The sequence below is a fragment of the Engystomops pustulosus genome, chromosome 1 (genome assembly GCF_040894005.1).
Source record: "Engystomops pustulosus chromosome 1, aEngPut4.maternal, whole genome shotgun sequence".
NCBI classification, from domain to species: domain Eukaryota; kingdom Metazoa; phylum Chordata; class Amphibia; order Anura; family Leptodactylidae; genus Engystomops; species Engystomops pustulosus.
In genome coordinates this window covers 41,991,187-42,017,255 of record NC_092411.1, presented here as the reverse complement: position 1 = coordinate 42,017,255, position 26,069 = coordinate 41,991,187, and the positions used below count along the sequence as shown (strand labels likewise).

General features: G+C 42.4%; 3 protein-coding genes across 3 annotated transcripts in view; 2 read left to right on the top strand and 1 right to left on the bottom strand.

The window, feature by feature from the left end:
- Positions 1–26,069, bottom strand: part of XRCC4 (X-ray repair cross complementing 4) — a 294,092-nt gene that overhangs the window by 118,629 nt on the left and 149,394 nt on the right. The gene's annotated exons all lie outside the window — the stretch shown is intronic.
- Positions 1,247–4,011, top strand: LOC140119958 (germ cell nuclear acidic protein-like). Its single transcript, XM_072139397.1, has 8 exons — positions 1,247–1,345; positions 2,473–2,565; positions 2,689–2,770; positions 2,872–2,914; positions 2,998–3,148; positions 3,326–3,455; positions 3,542–3,749; positions 3,908–4,011. Exons 1-8 carry the CDS (start codon positions 1,277–1,279, stop codon positions 3,993–3,995), a joined length of 864 nt encoding a protein of 287 aa, XP_071995498.1. The 5' UTR covers positions 1,247–1,276; the 3' UTR covers positions 3,996–4,011.
- Positions 19,340–22,071, top strand: LOC140114148 (germ cell nuclear acidic protein-like). Its single transcript, XM_072132685.1, has 8 exons — positions 19,340–19,438; positions 20,545–20,637; positions 20,763–20,844; positions 20,946–20,988; positions 21,072–21,222; positions 21,400–21,529; positions 21,618–21,825; positions 21,984–22,071. Exons 1-8 carry the CDS (start codon positions 19,370–19,372, stop codon positions 22,069–22,071), a joined length of 864 nt encoding a protein of 287 aa, XP_071988786.1. The 5' UTR covers positions 19,340–19,369.

The window sequence follows — 26,069 nt, the reverse complement described above, 5'->3', positions numbered from 1 at the left end:
CATGCAGTCTAACTATTTTTTATTATTTATTTTCTGCAACAGTGAAATGGGGAGCAGAGAATGGGGCACAACAAGAGGGGGAACAGAGAAGAGGCAACCACAATAAGATGAGTAGCAAAGCAAAGGGGCACAAAGAGGGGCTCACAACAAGAGGTGGAGCAGGTATTGGGCCACAATTAAGAGAAGGAGCAGAGAAGGGGGCCCATAATGATAGGGGAGCAGAGAAAGGGGAGCATAATGAGATGGGAGCAGGGGAGGAGACCACAATAAGAGAGAGAGCAGAAAGAGTAGCCATAATAAGATGGGGGGATGATGCCCTGTGCATATTTACACATCTTCCTTTCTTTCACTGCTCTAGGCCGTCCTCATGACATCACACATCTCTCTTTTCACTTTCCATCCTCACTGACAGAGACTGAGAGAGGAAGGGGAGGGAGAACTATGAGTAATAATTCTCTGGCTGCAGCTCCTCCTATTCATCAGAGCTCAGACATGTAAACAAAGAATCACAGAGAGTCTGCACACAGTACAAAAGTTAGAATGCTGAATCACTTGGTGAACACTCAGGCAGTAAAGGAACATGGGCAACTTGTGTAAAACGCCTTTAAAGTTGAGCACTGTCACTGTCTGATGGCATCAGCCCTGTTTGACTCTAAATGTTATATAACTCGCTGATTTACCGGCATTGTATATATTGAACTACAGCACCTAAAAATTACATTTGTGATAATATTATTTTTTTTTTGTCACACAAACATATTCCAAAGTGCTCAAGGGAAATTATCATCTTTAACATAGACCAATGTTTCTCCAACATGTAGTCGATTGCAGGACCCCAGTGCTACATGGAGTCCCGAAACTCTGCCAACTTCCTTCCCTGTCTTGTAATCTATTGCTTATAGCTTCTCTATTCCATCAATGTAATAATTTTTTTTTATTTTTATAAATATTTACAAATATTAGTAAATACTTTAAGCATCTACTGAGTAAAAACGAAATAATATGTGAAACAAAGCAAGAAACAGGTATATATATATATATATATATATATATATATCTATATATATATATATATATATATATATATATATATATAATATTGCTGTGTGTATCAGAATTATTTATATCGGAACCAATGTAGTCACAACTCACAATATCAGTGATGTCACACAAACCGCTATGTCAGAATGTGGAGAGACTATATACGTTCCAGTTCCGATGTCATACACTGATAGTGATAGTTAGTGGTGTGAGATTTTTGCTCCTTTATGCAAAAATGTCAAAAAGAAAGCGAAAACGTTTTGTTCGTGATTCCGATACAGATGATAGCGGCAGCGATGACCAGGTGAGTTGAGGTTTCTGTAAAATGTTTTTGGGGGTCATTTAATTTTATACACACAAATTATTAAAATATCCACATTTCTTGTATTAGAAGAGAATGCTAAATATTCCAGTTTAAAAGTAGTGACCTGAGTCCATCCTATCCCTTATTATAGGGTCACCATAGGACAGTGAGGGCGAACTTTTTGGAGACAGAGTGCCCAAGCTACAACCAAAACCCATTTTATATGTCACAAAGTGCCAACATGACAATTTAAGCAGTAACTTATTGATCCCTGCTGTATCACAGGTTTTAATCGTATTGGGTATTGGTGTCCTGAGTTCACCAAACTAATAGAAAGATGGAGAAATTTGGATTGTGGCTTCCCTCCAGGGTCCCCTTAAGAAGAAGAATCAGGGAACCCAGAGCAGGAGCTCCAATGACAATCCATCTCTATCCACACCTTCTTGCTCCTCCTGTAGTCCGGGCAGCCAAATATGTAACTTTAAAATAGCGCTAAGCATGGCAAGTCCTGGGATGTACTGGACCACAGGAGAAAGCCTTGAGTCATATCAGGGAAACTCTTGGGGTGAAGGCCTGGGTGCCCACAGAAAGGGCTCTGAGTTCCACCTCTGGCACCCGTGCCATAGGTTCGCCACCACTGCCATAGGAAAATGTGGGGTCAACTCAGAAACTAATTCTGAAGTTCTCCATTCTCCTCTTTAAAATAATATATATTCACTATTAGCTTTACCTTATGGGTGTTTGATATAGCAGATCTCCATACAGTGTTACATTCAGTATTAGGGCTCCGACATGAGAAGCAGTCAGTCATATATTAGTACCAATGTAGAAGAGTCTATGCCAACGGCCAGAAATATTCCAGATTAATATCAGTTCCCATATTGTGGGTTGACCCCTAGTAATGTCCCAAGCCATAAAATACTACGGTTACGGTTACTTCTACCATTGACTGTAGGGTCATTAGTGGTCTATCCCAGGATCCTCTGCTGTTCCCTAGTGCCCAGGAAGATGCTTTTTATACCTTACACTACACAAGATATTTTCTAACATTTCCCCAGGACAATGAGGAGACATTGAATTTGATAGTTGTGTTTGGGAAATTAAAGGTGCATTCATTTCCTCCATAGATTTTGGACAGAAAAAAGCTCCGCAGACTTTTCCGGCACTATACAGCGGACAGTAGTAGTAGCAGCAGCAGCAGCGATGAGTCTCTACATCAGGTAAGTGGGCGCACCTGTACTGTGTTATCTATGGCACTGAGCAGCTCTGTGCAGGATTTAATACACATATTAAGTTTCTTTTCCTCGTTGTAATATAATGGCTCATATATTTCTTTATTCCAGTCTCATCCATCTACACCAAGGTCTCCAAGGAGCCTTGGAGAGGAGGAAGGTGGCTCTGGTACCTACCAGCCACTCATAGAAGGTATCTGTCAGACTTCTGTACTATAGCAATATCTCTCTAATCATATGTAGGAAATATGTGATTAGGAAAACTAAGTTGTTGTTTTCTGTTGTACTTTCCAGATCTGAATTCTTCATGCTCAAGCCTTGGGTCATTGGAGGAAAGGTACAGTATATTCATATTCACCATGTTTGCTCTTGGAATATACTGAGTACTGATTTGTGATCCTCAATTATATTTTGTTCCAGTTTCAAGATACAGGAGCGTCCCACCAATTACTGTTTCCTGACAGATCTCTCTTCTCCTCAATCTATATACGGGACAAACTTCCAGGAGAACAAGCAGGAGCTGGCAAGACTCCTCTATGATTTTTATAACCAAAACGTCTTTAATAATCAGGTATAGAATATAATCTACACCTATCTACATGTTGGGATCTCCAGGCGGATATCTGGGTTTCATGCATGAAGGGTTAGATTAGAGATGCATAAAGGGTTAGAGGGGGTCGGGATGAGGGTCAGCAGAAGGAGTATATAAAGGTTGTCTCTGTCATATTTATCTCACCTTCTTCTGTAGCTTCCTGTAGATATGGAAATAACCTGGAGTAAAAGGTTTAAAACAACAGGCGCCCTCACCCGCTTCTATGGGAACGCGGACAATCCATTCGCCAAGATTGAATTGTCAGACAAAGTCTGTGACTCTGCAGGTAAGTTTCTTCTCATGTACAACTGATGCTCTGAAATGTTCCATGTGTCTGTAATACTGATGGTAAAATTCTCTCATTGTCTTTAGAACGGGTTCGGGACCTCTTGATACATGAGATGTGTCATGCTGCCACTTGGGTCATCGATAGACAACCAAATGCCGGCCATGGCTGGATCTGGCGGTATTATTGTAGGAAGGCAGAACAGCATCTCCCTGACCTACCACCGATTACCCAGTACCATTCCTTTAAGATCAACTACCCAGTGGTGTATGAATGCTCAGGGTGCCATGCCAGGTAAGATACAATCTGTGCCAGGAGTTAGATACTACCACTGCTTGCTGCACTGATGCCTAGAGACTGGTCCCCACAGTATTGTATAAGGGGGTGCTAAGATCATTCTGGTTCACTGGTTTGTGATTGATCATTGATATAAGCTTTTTCTATCTGTCTAGGGCCGGACGCTGGAAAGCCTCTATTGACACCCAGAGGTTTGTGTGCAGCCACTGCTCTGGGGCTGTTATCCTAGTAAACTCCATCTGAAGACATCCAGAAGAGGTGCGGGATATAACATCTATATTGTCCCCCTCACCACCTTACCATCTCTCCTCCATCAGAAGACATCCAGAAGAGGTGCGGGATATAACATTTATATTGTCCCCCTCACCACCTTACCATCTCTCCTCCATCAGAAGACCTCCAGAAGAGGTGCGGGATATAACATTTATATTGTCCCCCTCACCACCTTACCATCTCTCCTCCATCAGAAGACATCCAGAAGAGGTGCAGGATATAACATCTATATTGTCCCCCTCACCACCTTACCATCTCTCCTCCATCAGAAGACATCCAGAAGAGGTGCGGGATATAACATCTATATTGTCCCCCTCACCACCTTACCATCTCTTCTCCATCAGAAGACATCCAGAAGAGGTGCGGGATATAACATCTATATTGTCCCCCTCACCACCTTACCATCTCTCCTCCATCAGAAGACATCCAGAAGAGGTGTGGAATATAATAACATCTATATTGTCCTCCTCACCATCTAGGGCAGCACGGAGGCGCATGGAATTTGTATGTTCTCCCCGTGCTTGCGTGGGTTTCCTCCGGGTACTCCGGTTTCCTCCCACATTCCAAAAATATACATCTAGGTTAATTGACCATAATTAAAAAAAAAAATCTCCCCAAACTATTATCATTGTGTCATTGTGATTGTATAACAGGTGGGGGGGGGGGGGGGTATTACAGCAATGGAAAAAGTGGCAAGGTAAAATATAACTTTTACTAATGTATTTAAAAAGATGTTGTATTAATTCACAGTTAAGAGAGTGGTAATATCTATTGAGGCACAGTGTCGGGGTTCAATCACACCATGTCCCAATGGACACATACAGGACCCCTTATCTATGGACGTTTTCGCAGAGACAGTGCTCAGCTATATCTTGGGGTGATCCCTAACAATACCAAGTCACTGCTGCTACAGCCGAAAATGGGGATCAGAAGCCTCACGTTAATGAGGTAACATGTAGGAAGCACCTAAAAAGAGACTCAGAACATTCCCTTCCACATTGTCTACTTGTTATATAACTACATTCATCATTTTTATACGTTTTGTTAAATACACAAATAATCATACCTCTAACACTGGAATTCTCATTTGCTATTTTTTTAATTAATCAGAATGATTGGAGTTCTTTGCCTTCTGATGAACTGAGCTATACAGGCCCTGCAAGTATCCCCTTAGCTATTCCCTATTGTAGTAAGCATTGAGTCTGATGCTATATTATCAGCATATTATGAGTTATATAGGGGAAACCCCTCACCCTCTTCATATACATGGCTGTATCCAGAGTGCAAGTGACCAGGCCTTTCCATTACCGGCCTCCACTGAGATAACCGGAACACAGTATGGCACTAGTTGTTGTGTAAATCTTTGCTGCTAATGGTTGGGACAGTAATGTGCCACCAGTAACCACACTAGAACTAGAGAAGACAGTAGTATGATGGGAGCAGCTCTTCTTAGTTGATGCTGAATTTGTCTATAGTTGAAGGGGAGGATGGAATGGGGGACAAAAAAAGAGAGGGCATAAGAAGAGGGAGCGTGATACATGGGGGGGTAGGGAGCATGATACATTGGGGGGGGTAGGGAGCATGATACATGGGGGGTAGGGAGCATGATACATGGAAGGGTAAGGCTCGTGCACACTAACATATGGGGGAAATGTATATGGCCGCATATTCATAGGGTCACCATAGGACAGTGAGGGCGAACTTTTTGGAGACAGAGTGCCCAAGCTACAACCAAAACCCCCTTATATGTCACAAAGTGTCAACATGACAATTTACAACAAAAATGAGGGGACGCCACAATTGAACGAACATAGCGAGCAAGAAGCGCTCCAAGCTCTTGAAGACCTACTACAGGAACAAATGATACAAGCACAAGGTAAGTTCCCCCAAACAATAATGCCGAGATCCACTTATTCTCCCCCCTGTCTACCTGCCCAAAAGAGGTCTACAGACAACTGATTGACAAACAGACTTATTCTAAATTGTCTTACAACCCAATACATACATTTAATCGACAATTTATTTCCCTTCTGGACACTGCATTTGAAAACGAAGTGATCCCAAAGAAAGTTTTTAACCCCTTCCCGACATTTGACGTAATAGTACTGCATGGCGGGAGGTGCGTTCCCGCAAAATGCAGTACTATTACGTCAAGCTTCTGGCGCCGGCTCCTGAACGGAGCCGGCGCCAGAAGCTGCGGGTGTCAGCTATATATTATAGCCGGCACCCGCCTCTAACACCCGCGATCGGAGATTTCTCCGATCGCGGGTGTTAACCCCTAACACGCCGCGGTCGCGCTGACCGCGGCGTGTTAGAGGCATTTAAAAGGCATTGCAAGGGAATCGGACCCCCCCGCGACGCTTACCGGGGGGGTCCGCAGCTCCGATCGCAGCCCCGGGACTGCCGGTGCCCGGGGCTGCGCGATCTTGATCCGGAAGCCGGGTCCGTGCCTCCTGGCAGGACCCGGCTGTAAGACACTGGGCATGCGCAGCATGCTCAGTGTCTTACATTACACAGTGCAATACTTCTGTATTGCACTGTGTAACCTGTATAAGAGCTTGAACAAGTGATCAGAAGATCACTTGTTCAAGCTAAAATGTCAGTTACTGTAAAAAAAAGTTAAAACAATAAATAAAGTTTTTTTTTTAATAAAAATAAATAATAAAAGAAAGTGAAAGTCCCCACAAACACCACATTTCCCTGTACACAAGTAATAAAGTATAAAAAACACTAAATCACAAAAAAACCCCACTTATTTGGTATCGCTGCGTCCGTAACAATCTGTACAATAAATCCTAATCATAATTGGACCCGCTCGGTGAACGTGGTAGAAAAAAACCCCAAAAAACTTGCCAAAAATTAAAACTTTTTATCAAATTGCTTTACAAAAAATGTTCTAAAAAGTGATCCGAAAATGTTACAAGCACAAAAATGATACCACTGAAAAGAACTACTTTTTACGCAAAAAATAAGCTCACAACCAGCTCCGTCAATCAAAAAATACTATAGTTATGCTGCTATAAAAATGGAAATACTAAAACAAATGCAATTTTTTCTATTCTAGTTTTCCTTCAATAAAATTGGACAAATATAAATAAAACTATATAAATGAGGTATCACCGTAATCGTAGTGACCCGTAGAATAAAGATAATATATCATTGTTATGCTACAGTGAACACCCCCCCAAAAAAATGCTAAAAATCCAAAACAAGAATTGATGATTTTATTTTCCTCCACATGTAAAAAGTTAATAAAATTGCTTCAATAAACTAAAAACCCACTAAAGTGAAGGTTTTTTTTACAGTGCATCTCGTCCCGCAAAAAATAAGCCCTTATTTGTCTAAATTGCTTAAATTCCCAACGCGCGTTGTTATAGAACGGTGCGGCGGGTAGTGACTTGCCAACACTGTTCAGACACAGTGATCGGGGCAAGATGGCGGCTGTTCCTGACAGCCATCCATCCTGCCCCATGGACCAGAATGGTTCCGTCCCCCCCACACCCCCAGTTCATGATCGCTGCTATTGGCTCATCAATTCAGACCAGCCAATAGAAGCGAATTTACTTATGACGTCAGTAATACCGATCACCATGTCTGTAGACACGGTGATCGGGCAGGGTGGCGGCTGTTCCTGACTGCCACCAATTTTGCCTTGCGGTCCAGAGGGTTTTGTTGCCCCCTCTGTCCATGTTTGCCGCTATTGGCTGGTCGATTTGGTCCAGCCAAAAGCAGCAATATTCGTCACAATGGGCATCGCTAGGGTGAATAAGAGCAACACTTGGCGATAATTTCCATACGAAAACGAAGATATGGTACAAAAGCGCTGGCCGTGTACATTGTACAGATTATGCTGTACAACTCTTACGAGCTGTTCCAATGTGCACGTCCTGCCGTATCATTTCTCCGTTTTCTAGAGGAAGGTATTAGGAAACTAATATTGGGACAAGAAGGACGGGGCCCCAGTACCTCTGGTTTAGATGTTCTAGGACAGCATTTTCCCGGTGAATTCTGCTGCTTCTAAAGGTAGGACTCAATAAAGAGTCTGTTCCAAAAGAGGAGTTAGGATGGACACTACATACTACTAAGAGACCCACGACACCTCCTGAGTGACAAAAGTTTAGTTGGTCCCCTGGTATATTCTACCTCCTTATACACAACACATTCACAATTCACGCCCAACCTGTTGTGAATTCATTTAGGTAAAATGAATAATTGTAACAACTGTTAGGTTACGTTGCTCCATATACCCCTCCATTATTTCATAAGGGGCGCCACATAACGGGCACTGAACTTTGCAGAAATAATTGCAATTTCCATCTTGGACTCCATTGCACATCATATTTGGAAACCACCTGTATGTTCAAAATGCTCATTTCACCACGTGTATTACCCTACACCACATATTACACCTTGCTAAATTCCCCAAGGGGTGTACATTCAGCAATTAGGGTCACTTTTCGGGTTTTCCTCTGTTTTGGTACCACTACAGCTCTCCAAATGTATCCTGACACATGTGAAGGATTTCTGTCAAATTTGGCCACTAAAAGACAAACATCCCTCTTTTCCTCTACTGTGCGCCCATAAAGCATTTTATATGCACATGTGGGGTACTTCTACACTCGGGAGAAATAGTTTTACACCTTTTTCGGGGTTATTTAATGTATTATCCCTTGTGGCTTACAAAAATTAGGGGTAAAGTGACATTTATAGGAAAATTTTCACCTTTTTAATGTTTAGTGCCTAATTGGATCATTCACCTGTAGGGGCAAATACATATATTACACATTGCAAAATTCTCTAAGGGGTGTGCGTTCAAAAATTAGGGTCACTTATCGGATTCTTATCTGTTTTATACCACTAGGGTTCTCCAAATGCATGTCAAACATTTCTGTCAAATTTGGCTTCTAAAAGGCAAACATCCCCCTTCCCTTTTACTGTGCGCCCATACAACATTTTATATACACATGTGGGGTACTTCTACACTCGAGAGAAATAGGTTTACACATTTTGGGGGGTTATTACATATTTTTATGCCTTGTGGCTATAAAAAATTAGGAGTAAAATGACCTTTATAAGAAAATGTTCACCTTTTATCTATTTAAGTCCTAATTAAATCAAACAACTTTACGGACAAATACACATATTACACCTTGCTAAATTCTCTAAGGGGTGTACTTTCCAAAATGGTGATACTTGTTGGGGTTGCGCTCTGTTTTGGTACCACTACGGCTCTCTAAATGCATCCTGACACATGTAAAGGATGTATGTCAAATTTGGCTTCTAAAAGGACAACGCCCCTCTTTCCCTTCTGAGCTTCACTGCGTACCCATACAACATTTTATTTGCATGTGTGGGGCAATTTTATACTCGGGAGAAATGCTAGTACACATTTTTTTGGGTTGTTTTATCTTTAATGCCTTATGGGATACAAAAAATAGCCGTAAAAGTGACTTTTTTGGGAAAATGTTCATATTTTTCCTTTTAGGGACCTAATTGAAGCAAACACCTGTAGGGGAAAATACATATATTACACCTTGCTAAATTCTCCAAAGGGTGCACTTTCCAAAATGGTGACACTTGTTGGGGTTCCCCTCTGTTTTGGTACCACTAGGGCTCTCCAAATGCATCCTGACACATGTAAAGGATGATTGTCAAATCTGGCTTCTAAAAGGCCAACGCCCCTCTTTCCCTTCTGAGCCCTACTGTGTACCCATACAACACTTTATATGCAAAAGTGGTGCAGTTCTGTGCTTAGGAGAAATAGTTTTACACATTTATGGGGGTTGTTTCATCTTTTATCCCTTGTGGCTTACAAAAATTTGGGGTAAAAGTGACTTTTTTGAGAAAATTTTCACCTTTTTTCCCTTTTGGGGCCTAATTGAATCAAACACCTGTTGGGGCAACTACACAAATTACACCTTGCTAAACTCTCCAAGGGGTGTACTTTCCAAAATGGTGTCTCTTGTTGGGGCTTTCCTCTGTTTTGGTACCATTATGGCTTTCCAAATGCATCCTGACACATGAAAACGTTTTCAGCCATATTTGCCCTGCAAAAACGAAACAACGCTCTTTCCATTCCAAGTGCCCCCCTGTGCCCGTACAGCAGGGTACAGTGACAAAATGGGTATTGGCATACTCAGGAGGAATTGCCCTCAACATTGTAAAATGCATTTTCCTTTTTAACCCATTGTGAAGGTGCAAATTTTAGTGTTCAATGAATCTATAGTGAGATAAAATTACATTTCTGTGATTTCACTTTCATTTATCTTTCACCCTCATGAAACGCTCAAAGGGTTAACAAAATTCCCAAAGGTTGTTTTCAATATTTTGAGGGGTGTAGTTTCTGAAATGGTGTCATTTGTGGGGGTTTTCTGTCATGTGGGCCTTATAAAGTCACTTCTAACTAAATTGACCCTCCAAAAGTAGGTTTTGATGATTTTTGTGAAAATCTGAAAAATTGCACCTAAAGTTATAAGCCTCCTAACATCCTAAAAAAAGGAAAAGATGTTTGAAAAATGATGCCAAGTTAAAACAGACATATGGAAAATGTTAGTTATCAAGTTATTTTAGTGATATGACCAACTTTTCAAAAAGTAGAAAATTTAGAATTTGGAAAACATTGTTTTTTTAAAAAATTTTGCCAAATTTCCATTTATTTCATAAATAAATGTTAAATATATTGATTAAATTTCTCAACCAGCATGAAGTACAATGTGTCACGAAAAAACAATCTCAAAATCAACTGGATATGTTAAAGCGTTCCAAAGTTATAACCACTTAAATAGACACATGTCAGATTTTAAAAAATGGGCCGTGTCAGGAAGGTGAAAAGTGGCTTCAGCGTTAAGGGGTTAATGGATTAAAAGTGGATGATCCGAAAGTCCCGACCCTATATTTACTCCCTAAGATACATAAGGACCCCGTTGATCCTCCGGGACGCCCCATTGTCTCTGGGTTGGGTGGTATATGTGACCCCTGTTGCAAGTTCATTCATTTTTATCTAAAGCCATTAGTTGAATGTCTCCCTTCCTATGTACGGGACAGCATGGACGTCTTGACTAGGATTAATGGGATTTCAATAGATCCAGACATGTGGTTGGTCACGGCTGATGTAGAGTCGCTGTATACGTGCATTGGCCACGAGGATGGCCTAAATGCCGTACAGTTCTTTTTGAATTCCAGTTCAATAGGACAACCTCTGGCCGATTTACTAATGGAACTCCTGACCTTTGTCCTGACACATAATTTTTTTGTCTTTAAAGACACATTTTATTTACAGCAACGCGGCACGGCCATGGGGGCGGCGTGCGCTCCGTCGTATGCCAACCTCTTCCTCGGTTTCTGGGAGAGGGGGCTTTTTGGCGACGACGGGGTGCAGCTGGCCCACCATGTGCAGTGCTGGCTGCGTTATATTGATGATGTTTTATTTATATGGCAGGGGACTGAAGATGACCTGGCTTGCTTCATGCAGCAACTAAACCGGAACAAATTTAACATCAAACTCACTTACAAATACAGCCGAACGGAGGTGGACTTCTTGGATATACAGATCAAGGTGGGTCCTGATGATATTCTGCAGACAGATATGTACAGGAAATCCACAGCAGTGAACTCGCTGTTGCACGCTTCATCTGCCCACCCTCCATCCACGATAAGGGCAATTCCAATTGGTCAATTTTTACGGGCCCGTCGTCTCTGCTCGTCAGAGACAGATTTTAGGCGGCAGTCCCGTGACTTAACAGACAGATTTAGGGATAGAGGATACAGCAATAGATGTATCAAAGAAGGATTCAATAGGGCAAGATGACAATCGAGATGCGACTTGTTGATACCGGGCTCTGCACAGAAACAGAAGAAATCGACTGAAGACAACTGTGTTCGATTTATTGCAACATACAAAGAGAAGTGGCCAGAGATTAGATCGATTCTGGCAAAATACTGGCCAATATTGCGGACTGACACCACATTGAGGGAAGTCTTACAAGACAGACCAGCCCTGACTGCCAGACGTAGCAGAAACCTGAAAGATCTATTAGTGAGGAGTCACTATATGCCCAAGATTGAAAAACCCTTTGGAGAGGGAAATAAGAGACAGGGGTGTTTCCCCTGTGGAGACTGTTTGTCCTGCAGAAACATCCTCAGAACACAGGAGTTCACTACCTCAGATGGGAATAGAACCTTCAAAATCAGAGAATACATCTCATGTAGCAGTACGAACGTGATTTATAATGCAACATGTAGCTGCCCGTTAATATACATAGGGTTGACCACCAGGGAGCTACGTGTTCGCACACGAGAGCATGTGAGGGACATAATTAAAGCCCAAAAAACCATGACCCCATTGGATGTAAGTCAACTTAAAACAATACCCCGTCACTTTAAATTATACCATAATGGTGACCCTCAGTCCTTCAAAGTCCGCGGGATCGAGATGATCCATATGGGTATTAGAGGCGGCGACACTAAAAAACTGCTCGCACAAAGAGAATGCAATTGGATTGTACTCCTGGATACTAAGATCCCAAAAGGTTTGAATGAGGCATTAACATTTTCCCCATTCTTATAGAGCGTAGGGTTTAATATTGCCTTTTTGCTTTGGGTGCTGTATCTGGGACTGCCCTGTTCCACCGTTCGCTGTTCAGAATTCTAACTATGCTATATTGACCATTGAAACCTTTCCCACGCTTGTGTTTTGGTTTTAGTTTTATGTGTGTTTTTTTATATGAATATTAATTTTTAAAAACATTTGGAAATCTCTTTTGTAGATAGAAGAAAACACCATTATGATGTACTTACCTGTGTCGTGTGCGTAGCGATCTAGTCGTGGAAAAATTAATACCGGATGAACGCCGGTGGAGTGGAAGAAAAAGGGAAAAAAAAGAAAGGGAAAAAAAAAAAAAAAAAAAAAAAGGGGGAAAAAGAAGGGGGAAAAAAACCTCTATATATAATCATGGACTTCTTTGGTTGTAACACCTGGGACTCATCAATATCCTTTTTAATATCTTTTTCTTTTGTTGCATTATATATGGTCCCAAATTGTTAGTCCTTTTCTCCTTTGATATGGACTTATGACTTATGAATTAATTGAATTTACAAATCAACTGAATTTACAAATTAACTTCAAAATATAGGGTCTATGTTAAGGTATGAGTGGTAGTATGTGTGGTAGTATGAGTGGTAGTTTAACAAAAAATGTATAAGTAAACACAAGGTATTTTATTGCACGTATTGCACTTTTTTGCACATGCACTTTTTATGCATTCACTGCTATCTTTTGCACAAGATGTTTTTTGGTTTTGCACACATATACCTCAGAGCATGTCTATTGCTGGGTCGGGTGGCCGATCATAATTTATGATGGCACCTTGCACAGCATGGAATACAACAACTGCATATATAAATTTTGTTCACCAATCTGAATTTTCGTTATTATTGTATTCAATGTTTATCAGATTATACATTATGTACGTTATGCACTAGGCACTTTATGGATCCCAATATTAGACTTACAATTCATTAATTGTGGTTGTGAATCACAGTTCACACTTTACACTTATTGCACTTTATTACACTATGGTCAAATCATGCACTGTCACTTTAAATTCCTTTCAACTCACTCTATAAGACCTTTTTTCCTTCTCATTAGCATACATTCCCCTTATATATATTTTTTCATTTCTTTAGTAATACTTTTATACTGTACCCAGAATCTGTAAATGGATTTAGATACACTCTAGGTTCCCCCCTCTCCTCTTTTTCCTCCCTCCGTTGATATATTTGGTTTTTTCCTGATATTTACAGGGTTTCCCCCCTCCTCCCTACATTTATTCTTCCACATAGAAATCCTTTATATGCAGAGTGCACTTACACCTGGTCTCCTGCGCTTCTACCCTCCGGTCTGTGGCGGCGCTTCGCGATCCCTGGGTAACATGTTCCCAGACTCGCGATTACGCTTGCCACTGATGCGGGGGCGGTACCAGGAGACAGGTCGGGAGATGCGGGTGACGTCCGCACCCGGCGGGATCATGTGACACCGGTGGCCCCGCCCCCACGATGACGCGGTCGTGGGCGTAGTGGTCTCCGTGTGTCTGGTTCCGGTCGTTAAGGCGGGCGTTCCCACTCCCTCACGTGACACGCTGCCCGCACATAAAAAACGAGAGAGTGCACACACACCTACACAGGCCCCCTGCGGAAGCGGTGGCACGCGAAACGCGCGTCAGGGTTTTCCATTCTACATAGCACATATACCATGGGTAAGCAAATTCACTTCTGATCTCTCTTTTTTTGATATATAATTATTGCAACTTGGCACCTTTACTGTACCCATTTGTGTATATAGACTCCTTTTTTTCATGCATGGGCACTTTCTCATTCTGGGTTGAGCGATAATTTACATTGGCATTTTTATGCACTTGACATAATACTGGCAGTTATCGCAGTGTATACACAACATGTGTCTTATGTAATCACAAACATTGGTAGTGTAGTGATGGCCTTTTTTGGACCTTCAAGAACGATCCAAACTAATAATTTGTAGATATTCACAAATGTTGTAAATTGTTTGTCTATTTTAAATATTAATTCTCAATAAAGAATGGAATATTTTAAGGAACCTCTTTGTGGGATTCGATTTGTGGGAACCATTGTTCACTCTTGCGCTTTCTTTGGATTGAGAATGACAATTTAAGCAGTAACTAATTGATCCCTGCTGTATCACAGGTTTTAATCGTATTCGGTATTGGTGTCCTGAGTTCACCAAACTAATAGAAAGATGGAGAAATTTGGATTGTGGCTTCCCTCCAGGGTCCCCTGAAGAAGAAAAATCAGGGGACCCAGAGCAGGAGCTCAAATGGCAATCCATCTCTATCCACACCTTCTTGCTCCTCCTGTAGTCCGGGCAGCCAAATATGTAACTTTAAAATAGCGCTAAGCATGGCAAGTCCTGGGATGTATTGGACCACAGGAGAAAGCCTTGAGTCATATCAGGGAAACTCTGTGTTGGGGTGAAGGCCTGGGTGCTCACAGAAAGGGCTCTGAGTTCCACCTCTGGCACCCGTGCCATAGGTTCGCCACCACTGCCATAGGAGAATGTGGGGTCAACTCAGAAACTAATTCTGAAGTTCTCCATTCTCCTCTTTAAAATAATATATATTCACTATTAGCTTTACCTTATGGGTGTTTGATATAGCAGATCTCCATACAGTGTTACATTCAGTAGTAGGGCTCCGACATGAGAAGCAGTCAGTCATATATTAGTACCAATGTAGAAGACTCTATGCCAACGGCCAGAAATATTCCACTTTAATATCAGTTCCCATATTGTGGGTTGACCCCTAGTAATGTCCCAAGCCATAAAATACTACGGTTACGGTTACTTCTACCATTGACTGTAGGGTCATTAGTGGTCTATCCCAGGATCCTCTGCTGTTCCCTAGTGCCTGCTTCCTGTAGATATGGAAATAACCTGGAGTAAAAGATTTAGAACAACAGGCGCCCTCACCCCCTTCTATGGGAACGCGGACAATCCATTCGCCAAGATTGAATTGTCAGACAAAGTCTGTGACTCTGCAGGTAAGTTTCTTCTCATGTACAACTGATGCTCTGAAATGTTCCATGTGTCTGTAATACTGATGGTAAAATTCTCTTTCATTGTCTTTAGAACGGGTTCGGGACCTCTTGATACATGAGATGTGTCATGCTGCCACTTGGGTCATCGATAGACAACCAAATGCCGGCCATGGCTGGATCTGGCGGTATTATTGTAGGAAGGCAGAACAGCATCTCCCTGACCTACCACCGATTACCCAGTACCATTCCTTTAAGATCAACTACCCAGTGGTGTATGAATGCTCAGGGTGCCATGCCAGGTAAGATACAATCTGTGCCAGGAGTTAGATACTACCACCGCTTGCTGCACTGATGCCTAGAGACTGGTCCCCACAGTATTGTATAAGGGGGTGCTAAGATCATTCTGGTTCACTGGTTTGTGATTGATCATTGATATAAGCTTTTTCTATCTGTCTAGGGCCGGACGCTGGAAAGCCTCTATTGATACACAGAGGTTTGTGTGCAGCCACTGCTCTGGGGCTGTTATCCTAGTAAACTCCATCTGAAGACATCCAGAAGAGGTGCGGGATATAACATCTATATTGTCCCCCTCACCACCTTACCATCTCTCCTCCATCAGAAGACATCCAGAAGAGGTGCGGGATATAACATCTATATTGTCCCCCTCACCACCTTACCATCTCTCCTCCATCAGAAGACATCCAGAAGAGGTGCGGGATATAACATCTATATTGTCCCCCTCACCACCTTACCATCTCTCCTCCATCAGAAGACATCCAGAAGAGGTGCGGGATATAACATCTATATTGTCCCCCTCACCACCTTACCATCTCTCCTCCATCAGAAGACATCCAGAAGAGGTGCGGGATATAACATCTATATTGTCCCCCTCACCACCTTACCATCTCTCCTCCATCAGAAGACATCCAGAAGAGGTGCGGGATATAACATCTATATTGTCCCCCTCACCACCTTACCATCTCTCCTCCATCAGAAGACATCCAGAAGAGGTGCGGGATATAACATTTATATTGTCCCCCTCACCACCTTACCATCTCTCCTCCATCAGAAGACATCCAGAAGAGGTGCGGGATATAACATCTATATTGTCCCCCTCACCACCTTACCATCTCTCCTCCATCAGAAGACATCCAGAAGAGGTGTGGAATATAATAACATCTATATTGTCCCCTTCACCATCTAGGGCAGCACGGAGGCGCATGGAATTTGTATGTTCTCCCCGTGCTTGCGTGGGTTTCCTCCGGGTACTCCGGTTTCCTCCCACATTCCAAAAATATACATCTAGGTTAATTGACCATAATTAAAAAAAAAAATCTCCCCAAACTATTATCATTGTGTCATTGTGATTGTATAACAGGTGGGGGGGAGGGGGGGGTATTACAGCAATGGAAAAAGTGGCAAGATAAAATATAACTTTTACTAATGTATTTAAAAAGATGTTATATTAATTCACAAGTTAAGAGAGTGGTAATATCTATTAAGACACAGTGTCGGGGTTCAATCACACCATGTCCCAATGGACACATACAGGACCCCTTATCTATGGACGTTTTCGCAGAGACAGTGCTCAGCTATATCTTGGGGTGATCCCTAACAATACCAAGTCACTGCTGCTACAGCCGAAAATGGGGATCAGAAGCCTCACGTTAATGAGGTAACATGTAGGAACCACCTAAAAAGAGACTCAGAACATTCCCTTCCACATTGTCTACTTGTTATATAACTACATTCATCATTTTTATACGTTTTGTTAAATACACAAATAATCATACCTCTAACACTGGAATTCCCATTTGCTATTTTTTTAATTAATCAGAATGATTGGAGTTCTTTGCCTTCTGATGAACTGAGCTATACAGGCCCTGCAAGTATCCTCTTAGCTATTCCCTATTGTAGTAAGCATTGAGTCTGATGCTATATTATCAGCATATTATGAGTAGTATAGGTGACAACCTTCTACCTCTTCATATACATGGCTGTATCCAGAGTGCAAGTGACCAGGCCTTTCCATTACCGGCCTCCACTGAGATAACCGGAACACAGTATGGCACTAGTTGTTGTGTAAATCTTTGCTGCTAATGGTTGGGACAGTAATGTGCCACCAGTAACCACATATAGAACTAGAGAAGACAGTAGTATGATGGGAGCAGCTCTTCTTAGTTGATGCTGAATTTGTCTATAGTTGAAGGGGAGGATGGAATGGGGGACAAAAAAAGAGAGGGCATAAGAAGAGGGAGCGTGATACATGGGGGGTAGGGAGCCATGGGGGGTAGGGAGCATGATACATGGGAGGGTAAGGCTTGTGCACACTAACATATGGGGGAAATGTATATGGCCGCATAAACGTCCCCCATACTTGTCTATGGCGCCTGGGCTCGGTAAGGTGAGATCTATCTTTTGGCCATAGGCACGGCATGTGGCACTAGTCTCTATGGAGTGGGGAGGGACGAGCAGCGCTTGCTTCTCCTCTTCTCCAGCGCGTCTGACGTGTGCCCGTGTGGGCACATGTCTGTATGCATGCAGTCTAACTATTTTTTATTATTTATTTTCTGCAACAGTGAAATGGGGATCAGAGAATGGGGCACAACAAGAGGGGGAACAGAGAAGAGGCAACCACAATAAGATGAGTAGCAAAGCAAAGGGGCACAAAGAGGGGCTCACAACAAGAGGTGGAGCAGGTATTGGGCCACAATTAAGAGAAGGAGCAGAGAAGGGGGCCCATAATGATAGGGGAGCAGAGAAAGGAGGCATAATGAGATGGGAGCAGGAAAGGAGACCACAATAAGAGAGAGAGCAGAAAAAGTAGCCATAATAAGATGGGGGGATGATGCCCTGTGCATATTTACACATCTTCCTCTCTTTCACTGCTCTAGGCCGTCCTCATGACATCACACATCTCTCTTTTCACTTTCCATGCTCACTGACAGAGACTGAGAGAGGAAGGGGAGGGAGAACTATGAGTAATAATTCTCTGGCTGCAGCTCCTCCTATTCATCAGAGCTCAGACATGTAAACAAAGAATCACAGAGAGTCTGCACACAGTACAAAAGTTAGAATGCTGAATCACTTGGTGAACACTCAGGCAGTAAAGGAACATGGGCAACTTGTGTAAAACGCCTTTAAAGTTGAGCACTGTCACTGTCTGATGGCATCAGCCCTGTTTGACTCTAAATGTTATATAACTCGCTGATTTACCGGCATTGTATATATTGAACTACAGCACCTAAAAATTACATTTGTGATAATATTATTTTTTTTTTGTCACACAAACATATTCCAAAGTGCTCAAGGGAAATTATCATCTTTAACATAGACCAATGTTTCTCCAACATGTAGTCGATTGCAGGACCCCAGTGCTACATGGAGTCCCGAAACTCTGCCAACTTCCTTCCCTGTCTTGTAATCTATTGCTTATAGCTTCTCTATTCCATCAATGTAATAATTTTTTTTTATTTTTATAAATATTTACAAATATTAGTAAATACTTTAAGCATCTACTGAGTAAAAACGAAATAATATGTGAAACAAAGCAAGAAACAGGTATATATATATATATATATATATATATATATATAATATTGCTGTGTGTATCAGAATTATTTATATCGGAACCAATGTAGTCACAACTCACAATATCAGTGATGTCACACAAACCGCTATGTCAGAATGTGGAGAGACTATATACGTTCCAGTTCCGATGTCATACACTGATAGTGATAGTTAGTGGTGTGAGATTTTTGCTCCTTTATGCAAAAATGTCAAAAAGAAAGCGAAAACGTTTTGTTCGTGATTCCGATACAGATGATAGCGGCAGCGATGACCAGGTGAGTTGAGGTTTCTGTAAAATGTTTTTGGGGGTCATTTAATTTTATACACACAAATTATTAAAATATCCACATTTCTTGTATTAGAAGAGAATGCTAAATATTCCAGTTTAAAAGTAGTGACCTGAGTCAATCCTATCCCTTATTATAGGGTCACCATAGGACAGTGAGGGCGAACTTTTTGGAGACAGAGTGCCCAAGCTACAACCAAAACCCATTTTATATGTCACAAAGTGTCAACATGACAATTTAAGCAGTAACTTATTGATCCCTGCTGTATCACAGGTTTTAATCGTATTGGGTATTGGTGTCCTGAGTTCACCAAACTAATAGAAAGATGGAGAAATTTGGATTGTGGCTTCCCTCCAGGGTCCCCTGAAGAAGAAGAATCAGGGGACCCAGAGCAGGAGCTCAAATGGCAATCCATCTCTATCCACACCTTCTTGCTCCTCCTGTAGTCCGGGCAGCCAAATATGTAACTTTAAAATAGCGCTAAGCATGGCAAGTCCTGGGATGTATTGGACCACAGGAGAAAGCCTTGAGTCATATCAGGGAAACTCTGTGTTGGGGTGAAGGCCTGGGTGCCCACAGAAAGTGCTCTGAGTTCCACCTCTGGCACCCGTGCCATAGGTTCGCCACCACTGCCATAGGAAAATGTGGGGTCAACTCAGAAACTAATTCTGAAGTTCTCCATTCTCCATTAGCTTTACCTTATGGGTGTTTGATATAGCAGATCTCCATACAGCGTTACATTCAGTAGTAGGGCTCCGACATGAGAAGCAGTCAGTCATATATTAGTACCAATGTAGAAGAGTCTATGCCAACGGCCAGAAATATTCTACTTTAATATCAGTTCCCATATTGTGGGTTGACCCCTAGTAATGCCCAAGCCATAAAATACTACGGTTACGGTTACTTCTACCATTGACTGTAGGGTCCTAAGTGGTCTATCCCAGGATCCTCTGCTGTTCCCTAGTGCCCAGGAAGATGCTTTTTATACCTTACACTACACAAGATATTTTCTAACATTTCCCCAGGACAATGAGGAGACATTGAATTTGATAGTTGTGTTTGGGAAATCAAAGGTGCATTCATTTCCTCCATAGATTTTGGACAGAAAAAAGCTCCGCAGACTTTTCCGGCACTATACAGCGGACAGTAGTAGTAGCAGCAGCAGCAGCGATGAGTCTCTACATCAGGTAAGTGGGCGCATCTGTACTGTGTTATCTATGGCACTGAGCGGCTCTGTGCAGGATTTAATACACTTTTATTAAGTTTCTTTTCCTCGTTGTAATATAATGGCTCATATATTTCTTTATTCCAGTCTCATCCATCTACACCAAGGTCTCCAAGGAGCCTTGGAGAGGAGGAAGGTGGCTCTGGTACCTACCAGCCACTCATAGAAGGTATCTGTCAGACTTCTGTACTATAGCAATATCTCTCTAATCATATGTAGGAAATATGTGATTAGGAAAACTAAGTTGTTGTTTTCTGTTGTACTTTCCAGATCTGAATTCTTCATGCTCAAGCCTTGGGTCATTGGAGGAAAGGTACAGTATATTCATATTCACCATGTTTGCTCTTGGAATATACTGAGTACTGATTTGTGATCCTCAATTATATTTTGTTCCAGTTTCAAGATACAGGAGCGTCCCACCAATTACTGTTTCCTGACAGATCTCTCTTCTCCTCAATCTATATACGGGACAAACTTCCAGGAGAACAAGCAGGAGCTGGCAAGACTCCTCTATGATTTTTATAACCAAAACGTCTTTAATAATCAGGTATAGAATATAATCTACACCTATCTACATGTTGGGATCTCCAGGCGGATATCTGGGTTTCATGCATGAAGGGTTAGATTAGAGATGCATAAAGGGTTAGAGGGGGTCGGGATGAGGGTCAGCAGAAGGAGTATATAAAGGTTGTCTCTGTCATATTTATCTCCCCTTCTTCTGTAGCTTCCTGTAGATATGGAAATAACCTGGAGTAAAAGGTTTAAAACAACAGGCGCCCTCACCCGCTTCTATGGGAACGCCGACAATCCATTCGCCAAGATTGAGTTGTCAGACAAAGTCTGTGACTCTGCAGGTAAGTTTCTTCTCATGTACAACTGATGCTCTGAAATGTTCCATGTGTCTGTAATACTGATGGTAAAATTCTCTTTCATTGTCTTTAGAACGGGTTCGGGACTTCTTGATACATGAGATGTGTCATGCTGCCACTTGGGTCATCGATAGACAACCAAATGCCGGCCATGGCTGGATCTGGCGGTATTATTGTAGGAAGGCAGAACAGCATCTCCCTGACCTACCACCGATTACCCAGTACCATTCCTTTAAGATCAACTACCCAGTGGTGTATGAATGCTCAGGGTGCCATGCCAGGTAAGATACAATCTGTGCCAGGAGTTAGATACTACCACTGCTTGCTGCACTGATGCCTAGAGACTGGTCCCCACAGTATTGTATAAGGGGGTGCTAAGATCATTCTGGTTCACTGGTTTGTGATTGATCATTGATATAAGCTTTTTCTATCTGTCTAGGGCCGGACGCTGGAAAGCCTCTATTGACACCCAGAGGTTAGTGTGCAGCCACTGCTCTGGGGCTGTTATCCTAGTAAACTCCATCTGAAGACATCCAGAAGAGGTGCGGGATATAACATCTATATTGTCCCCCTCACCACCTTACCATCTCTCCTCCATCAGAAGACATCCAGAAGAGGTGCAGGATATAACATCTATATTGTCCCCCTCACCACCTTACCATCTCTCCTCCATCAGAAGACATCCAGAAGAGGTGCGGGATATAACATTTATATTGTCCCCCTCACCACCTTACCATCTCTCCTCCATCAGAAGACATCCAGAAGAGGTGCGGGATATAACATTTATATTGTCCCCCTCACCACCTTACCATCTCTTCTCCATCAGAAGACATCCAGAAGAGGTGCGGGATATAACATCTATATTGTCCCCCTCACCACCTTACCATCTCTCCTCCATCAGAAGACATCCAGAAGAGGTGTGGAATATAATAACATCTATATTGTCCTCCTCACCATCTAGGGCAGCACGGAGGCGCATGGAATTTGTATGTTCTCCCCGTGCTTCCGTGGGTTTCCTCCGGGTACTCCGGTTTCCTCCCACATTCCAAAAATATACATCTAGGTTAATTGACCATAATTAAAAAAAAAAATCTCCCCAAACTATTATCATTGTGTCATTGTGATTGTATAACAGGTGGGGGGGGGGGTATTACAGCAATGGAAAAAGTGGCAAGGTAAAATATAACTTTTACTAATGTATTTAAAAAGATGTTGTATTAATTCACAGTTAAGAGAGTGGTAATATCTATTGAGGCACAGTGTCGGGGTTCAATCACACCATGTCCCAATGGACACATACAGGACCCCTTATCTATGGACGTTTTCGCAGAGACAGTGCTCAGCTATATCTTGGGGTGATCCCTAACAATACCAAGTCACTGCTGCTACAGCCGAAAATGGGGATCAGAAGCCTCACGTTAATGAGGTAACATGTAGGAAGCACCTAAAAAGAGACTCAGAACATTCCCTTCCACATTGTCTACTTGTTATATAACTACATTCATCATTTTTATACGTTTTGTTAAATACACAAATAATCATACCTCTAACACTGGAATTCTCATTTGCTATTTTTTTAATTAATCAGAATGATTGGAGTTCTTTGCCTTCTGATGAACTGAGCTATACAGGCCCAGCAAGTATCCCCTTAGCTATTCCCTATTGTAGTAAGCATTGAGTCTGATGCTATATTATCAGCATATTATGAGTTATATAGGGGAAACCCCTCACCCTCTTCATATACATGGCTGTATCCAGAGTGCAAGTGACCAGGCCTTTCCATTACCGGCCTCCACTGAGATAACCGGAACACAGTATGGCACTAGTTGTTGTGTAAATCTTTGCTGCTAATGGTTGGGACAGTAATGTGCCACCAGTAACCATATAGAACTAGAGAAGACAGTAGTATGATGGGAGCAGCTCTTCTTAGTTGATGCTGAATTTGTCTATAGTTGAAGGGGAGGATGGAATGGGGGACAAAAAAAGAGAGGGCATAAGAAGAGGGAGCGTGATACATGGGGGGGTAGGGAGCATGATACATTGGGGGGGGTAGGGAGCATGATACATGGGGGGTAGGGAGCATGATACATGGAAGGGTAAGGCTCGTGCACACTAACATATGGGGGAAATGTATATGGCCGCATATTCATAGGGTCACCATAGGACAGTGAGGGCGAACTTTTTGGAGACAGAGTGCCCAAGCTACAACCAAAACCCCCTTATATGTCACAAAGTGTCAACATGACAATTTACAACAAAAATGAGGGGACGCCACAATTGAACGAACATAGCGAGCAAGAAGCGCTCCAAGCTCTTGAAGACCTACTACAGGAACAAATGATACAAGCACAAGGTAAGTTCCCCCAAACAATAATGCCGAGATCCACTTATTCTCCCCCCTGTCTACCTGCCCATCGGTGGAAATTTTCACCCGATTGGTGGCAGAGGAACTTAAACAACTTCAAGGAAAGGTGGTCCATGACAACCTGACCAAGAAAGAACGAAAAGCTTTAAATGAACTACAAACCTGGGACGACGACGTTTTTAAAGCGGCGGACAAGGGGGGGAATGTGGTAATTTGGCCGAAACTGAAATACGCAAAAGAGGTCTACAGACAACTGATTGACAAACAGACTTATTCTAAATTGTCTTACAACCCAATACATACATTTAATCGACAACTTATTTCCCTTCTGGACACTGCATTTGAAAACGAAGTGATCCCAAAGAAAGTTTTTAATGGATTAAAAGTGGATGATCCGAAAGTCCCGACCCTATATTTACTCCCTAAGATACATAAGGACCCCGTTGATCCTCCGGGACGCCCCATTGTCTCTGGGTTGGGTGGTATATGTGACCCCTGTTGCAAGTTCATTCATTTTTATCTAAAGCCATTAGTTGAATGTCTCCCTTCCTATGTACGGGACAGCATGGACGTCTTGACTAGGATTAATGGGATTTCAATAGATCCAGACATGTGGTTGGTCACGGCTGATGTAGAGTTGCTGTATACGTGCATTGGCCACGAGGATGGCCTAAATGCCGTACAGTTCTTTTTGAATTCCAGTTCAATAGGACAACCTCTGGCCGATTTACTAATGGAACTCTGACACATAATTTTTTTGTCTTTAAAGACACATTTTATTTACAGCAACGCGGCACGGCCATGGGGGCGGCGTGCGCTCCGTCGTATGCCAACCTCTTCCTCGGTTTCTGGGAGAGGGGGCTTTTTGGCGACGACGGGGTGCAGCTGGCCCACCATGTGCAGTGCTGGCTGCGTTATATTGATGATGTTTTATTTATATGGCAGGGGACTGAAGATGACCTGGCTTGCTTCATGCAGCAACTAAACCGGAACAAATTTAACATCAAACTCACTTACAAATACAGCCGAACGGAGGTGGACTTCTTGGATATACAGATCAAGGTGGGTCCTGATGATATTCTGCAGACAGATATGTACAGGAAATCCACAGCAGTGAACTCGCTGTTGCACGCTTCATCTGCCCACCCTCCATCCACGATAAGGGCAATTCCAATTGGTCAATTTTTACGGGCCCGTCGTCTCTGCTCGTCAGAGACAGATTTTAGGCGGCAGTCCCGTGACTTAACAGACAGATTTAGGGATAGAGGATACAGCAATAGATGTATCAAAGAAGGATTCAATAGGGCAAGATGACAATCGAGATGCGACTTGTTGATACCGGGCTCTGCACAGAAACAGAAGAAATCGACTGAAGACAACTGTGTTCGATTTATTGCAACATACAAAGAGAAGTGGCCAGAGATTAGATCGATTCTGGCAAAATACTGGCCAATATTGCGGACTGACACCACATTGAGGGAAGTCTTACAAGACAGACCAGCCCTGACTGCCAGACGTAGCAGAAACCTGAAAGATCTATTAGTGAGGAGTCACTATATGCCCAAGATTGAAAAACCCTTTGGAGAGGGAAATAAGAGACACGGGTGTTTCCCCTGTGGAGACTGTTTGTCCTGCAGAAACATCCTCAGAACACAGGAGTTCACTACCTCAGATGGGAATAGAACCTTCAAAATCAGAGAATACATCTCATGTAGCAGTACGAACGTGATTTATTATGTAACATGTAGCTGCCCGTTAATATACATAGGGTTGACCACCAGGGAGCTACGTGTTCGCACACGAGAGCATGTGAGGGACATAATTAAAGCCCAAAAAACCATGACCCCATTGGATGTAAGTCAACTTAAAACAATACCCCGTCACTTTAAATTATACCATAATGGTGACCCTCAGTCCTTCAAAGTCCGCGGGATCGAGATGATCCATATGGGTATTAGAGGCGGCGACACTAAAAAACTGCTCGCACAAAGAGAATGCTATTGGATTGTACTCCTGGATACTAAGATCCCAAAAGGTTTGAATGAGGCATTAACATTTTCCCCATTCTTATAGAGCGTAGGGTTTAATATTGCCTTTTTGCTTTGGGTGCTGTATCTGGGACTGCCCTGTTCCACCGTTCGCTGTTCAGAATTCTAACTA

Coding starts and splice junctions, on each gene's coding strand:
- LOC140119958 (XM_072139397.1), top strand. CDS start 1,277: ATGTCAAAAAGAAAGCGAAAACGTTTTGTTCGTGATTCCGATACAGAT. Junction 2,566..2,688: donor GCGATGAGTCTCTACATCAG/GTAAGTGGGCGC, acceptor TCTTTATTCCAG/TCTCATCCATCTACACCAAG. Junction 2,771..2,871: donor CTACCAGCCACTCATAGAAG/GTATCTGTCAGA, acceptor TGTACTTTCCAG/ATCTGAATTCTTCATGCTCA.
- LOC140114148 (XM_072132685.1), top strand. CDS start 19,370: ATGTCAAAAAGAAAGCGAAAACGTTTTGTTCGTGATTCCGATACAGAT. Junction 21,223..21,399: donor AAAACGTCTTTAATAATCAG/GTATAGAATATA, acceptor CTTCTTCTGTAG/CTTCCTGTAGATATGGAAAT. Junction 21,530..21,617: donor CAAAGTCTGTGACTCTGCAG/GTAAGTTTCTTC, acceptor CATTGTCTTTAG/AACGGGTTCGGGACTTCTTG.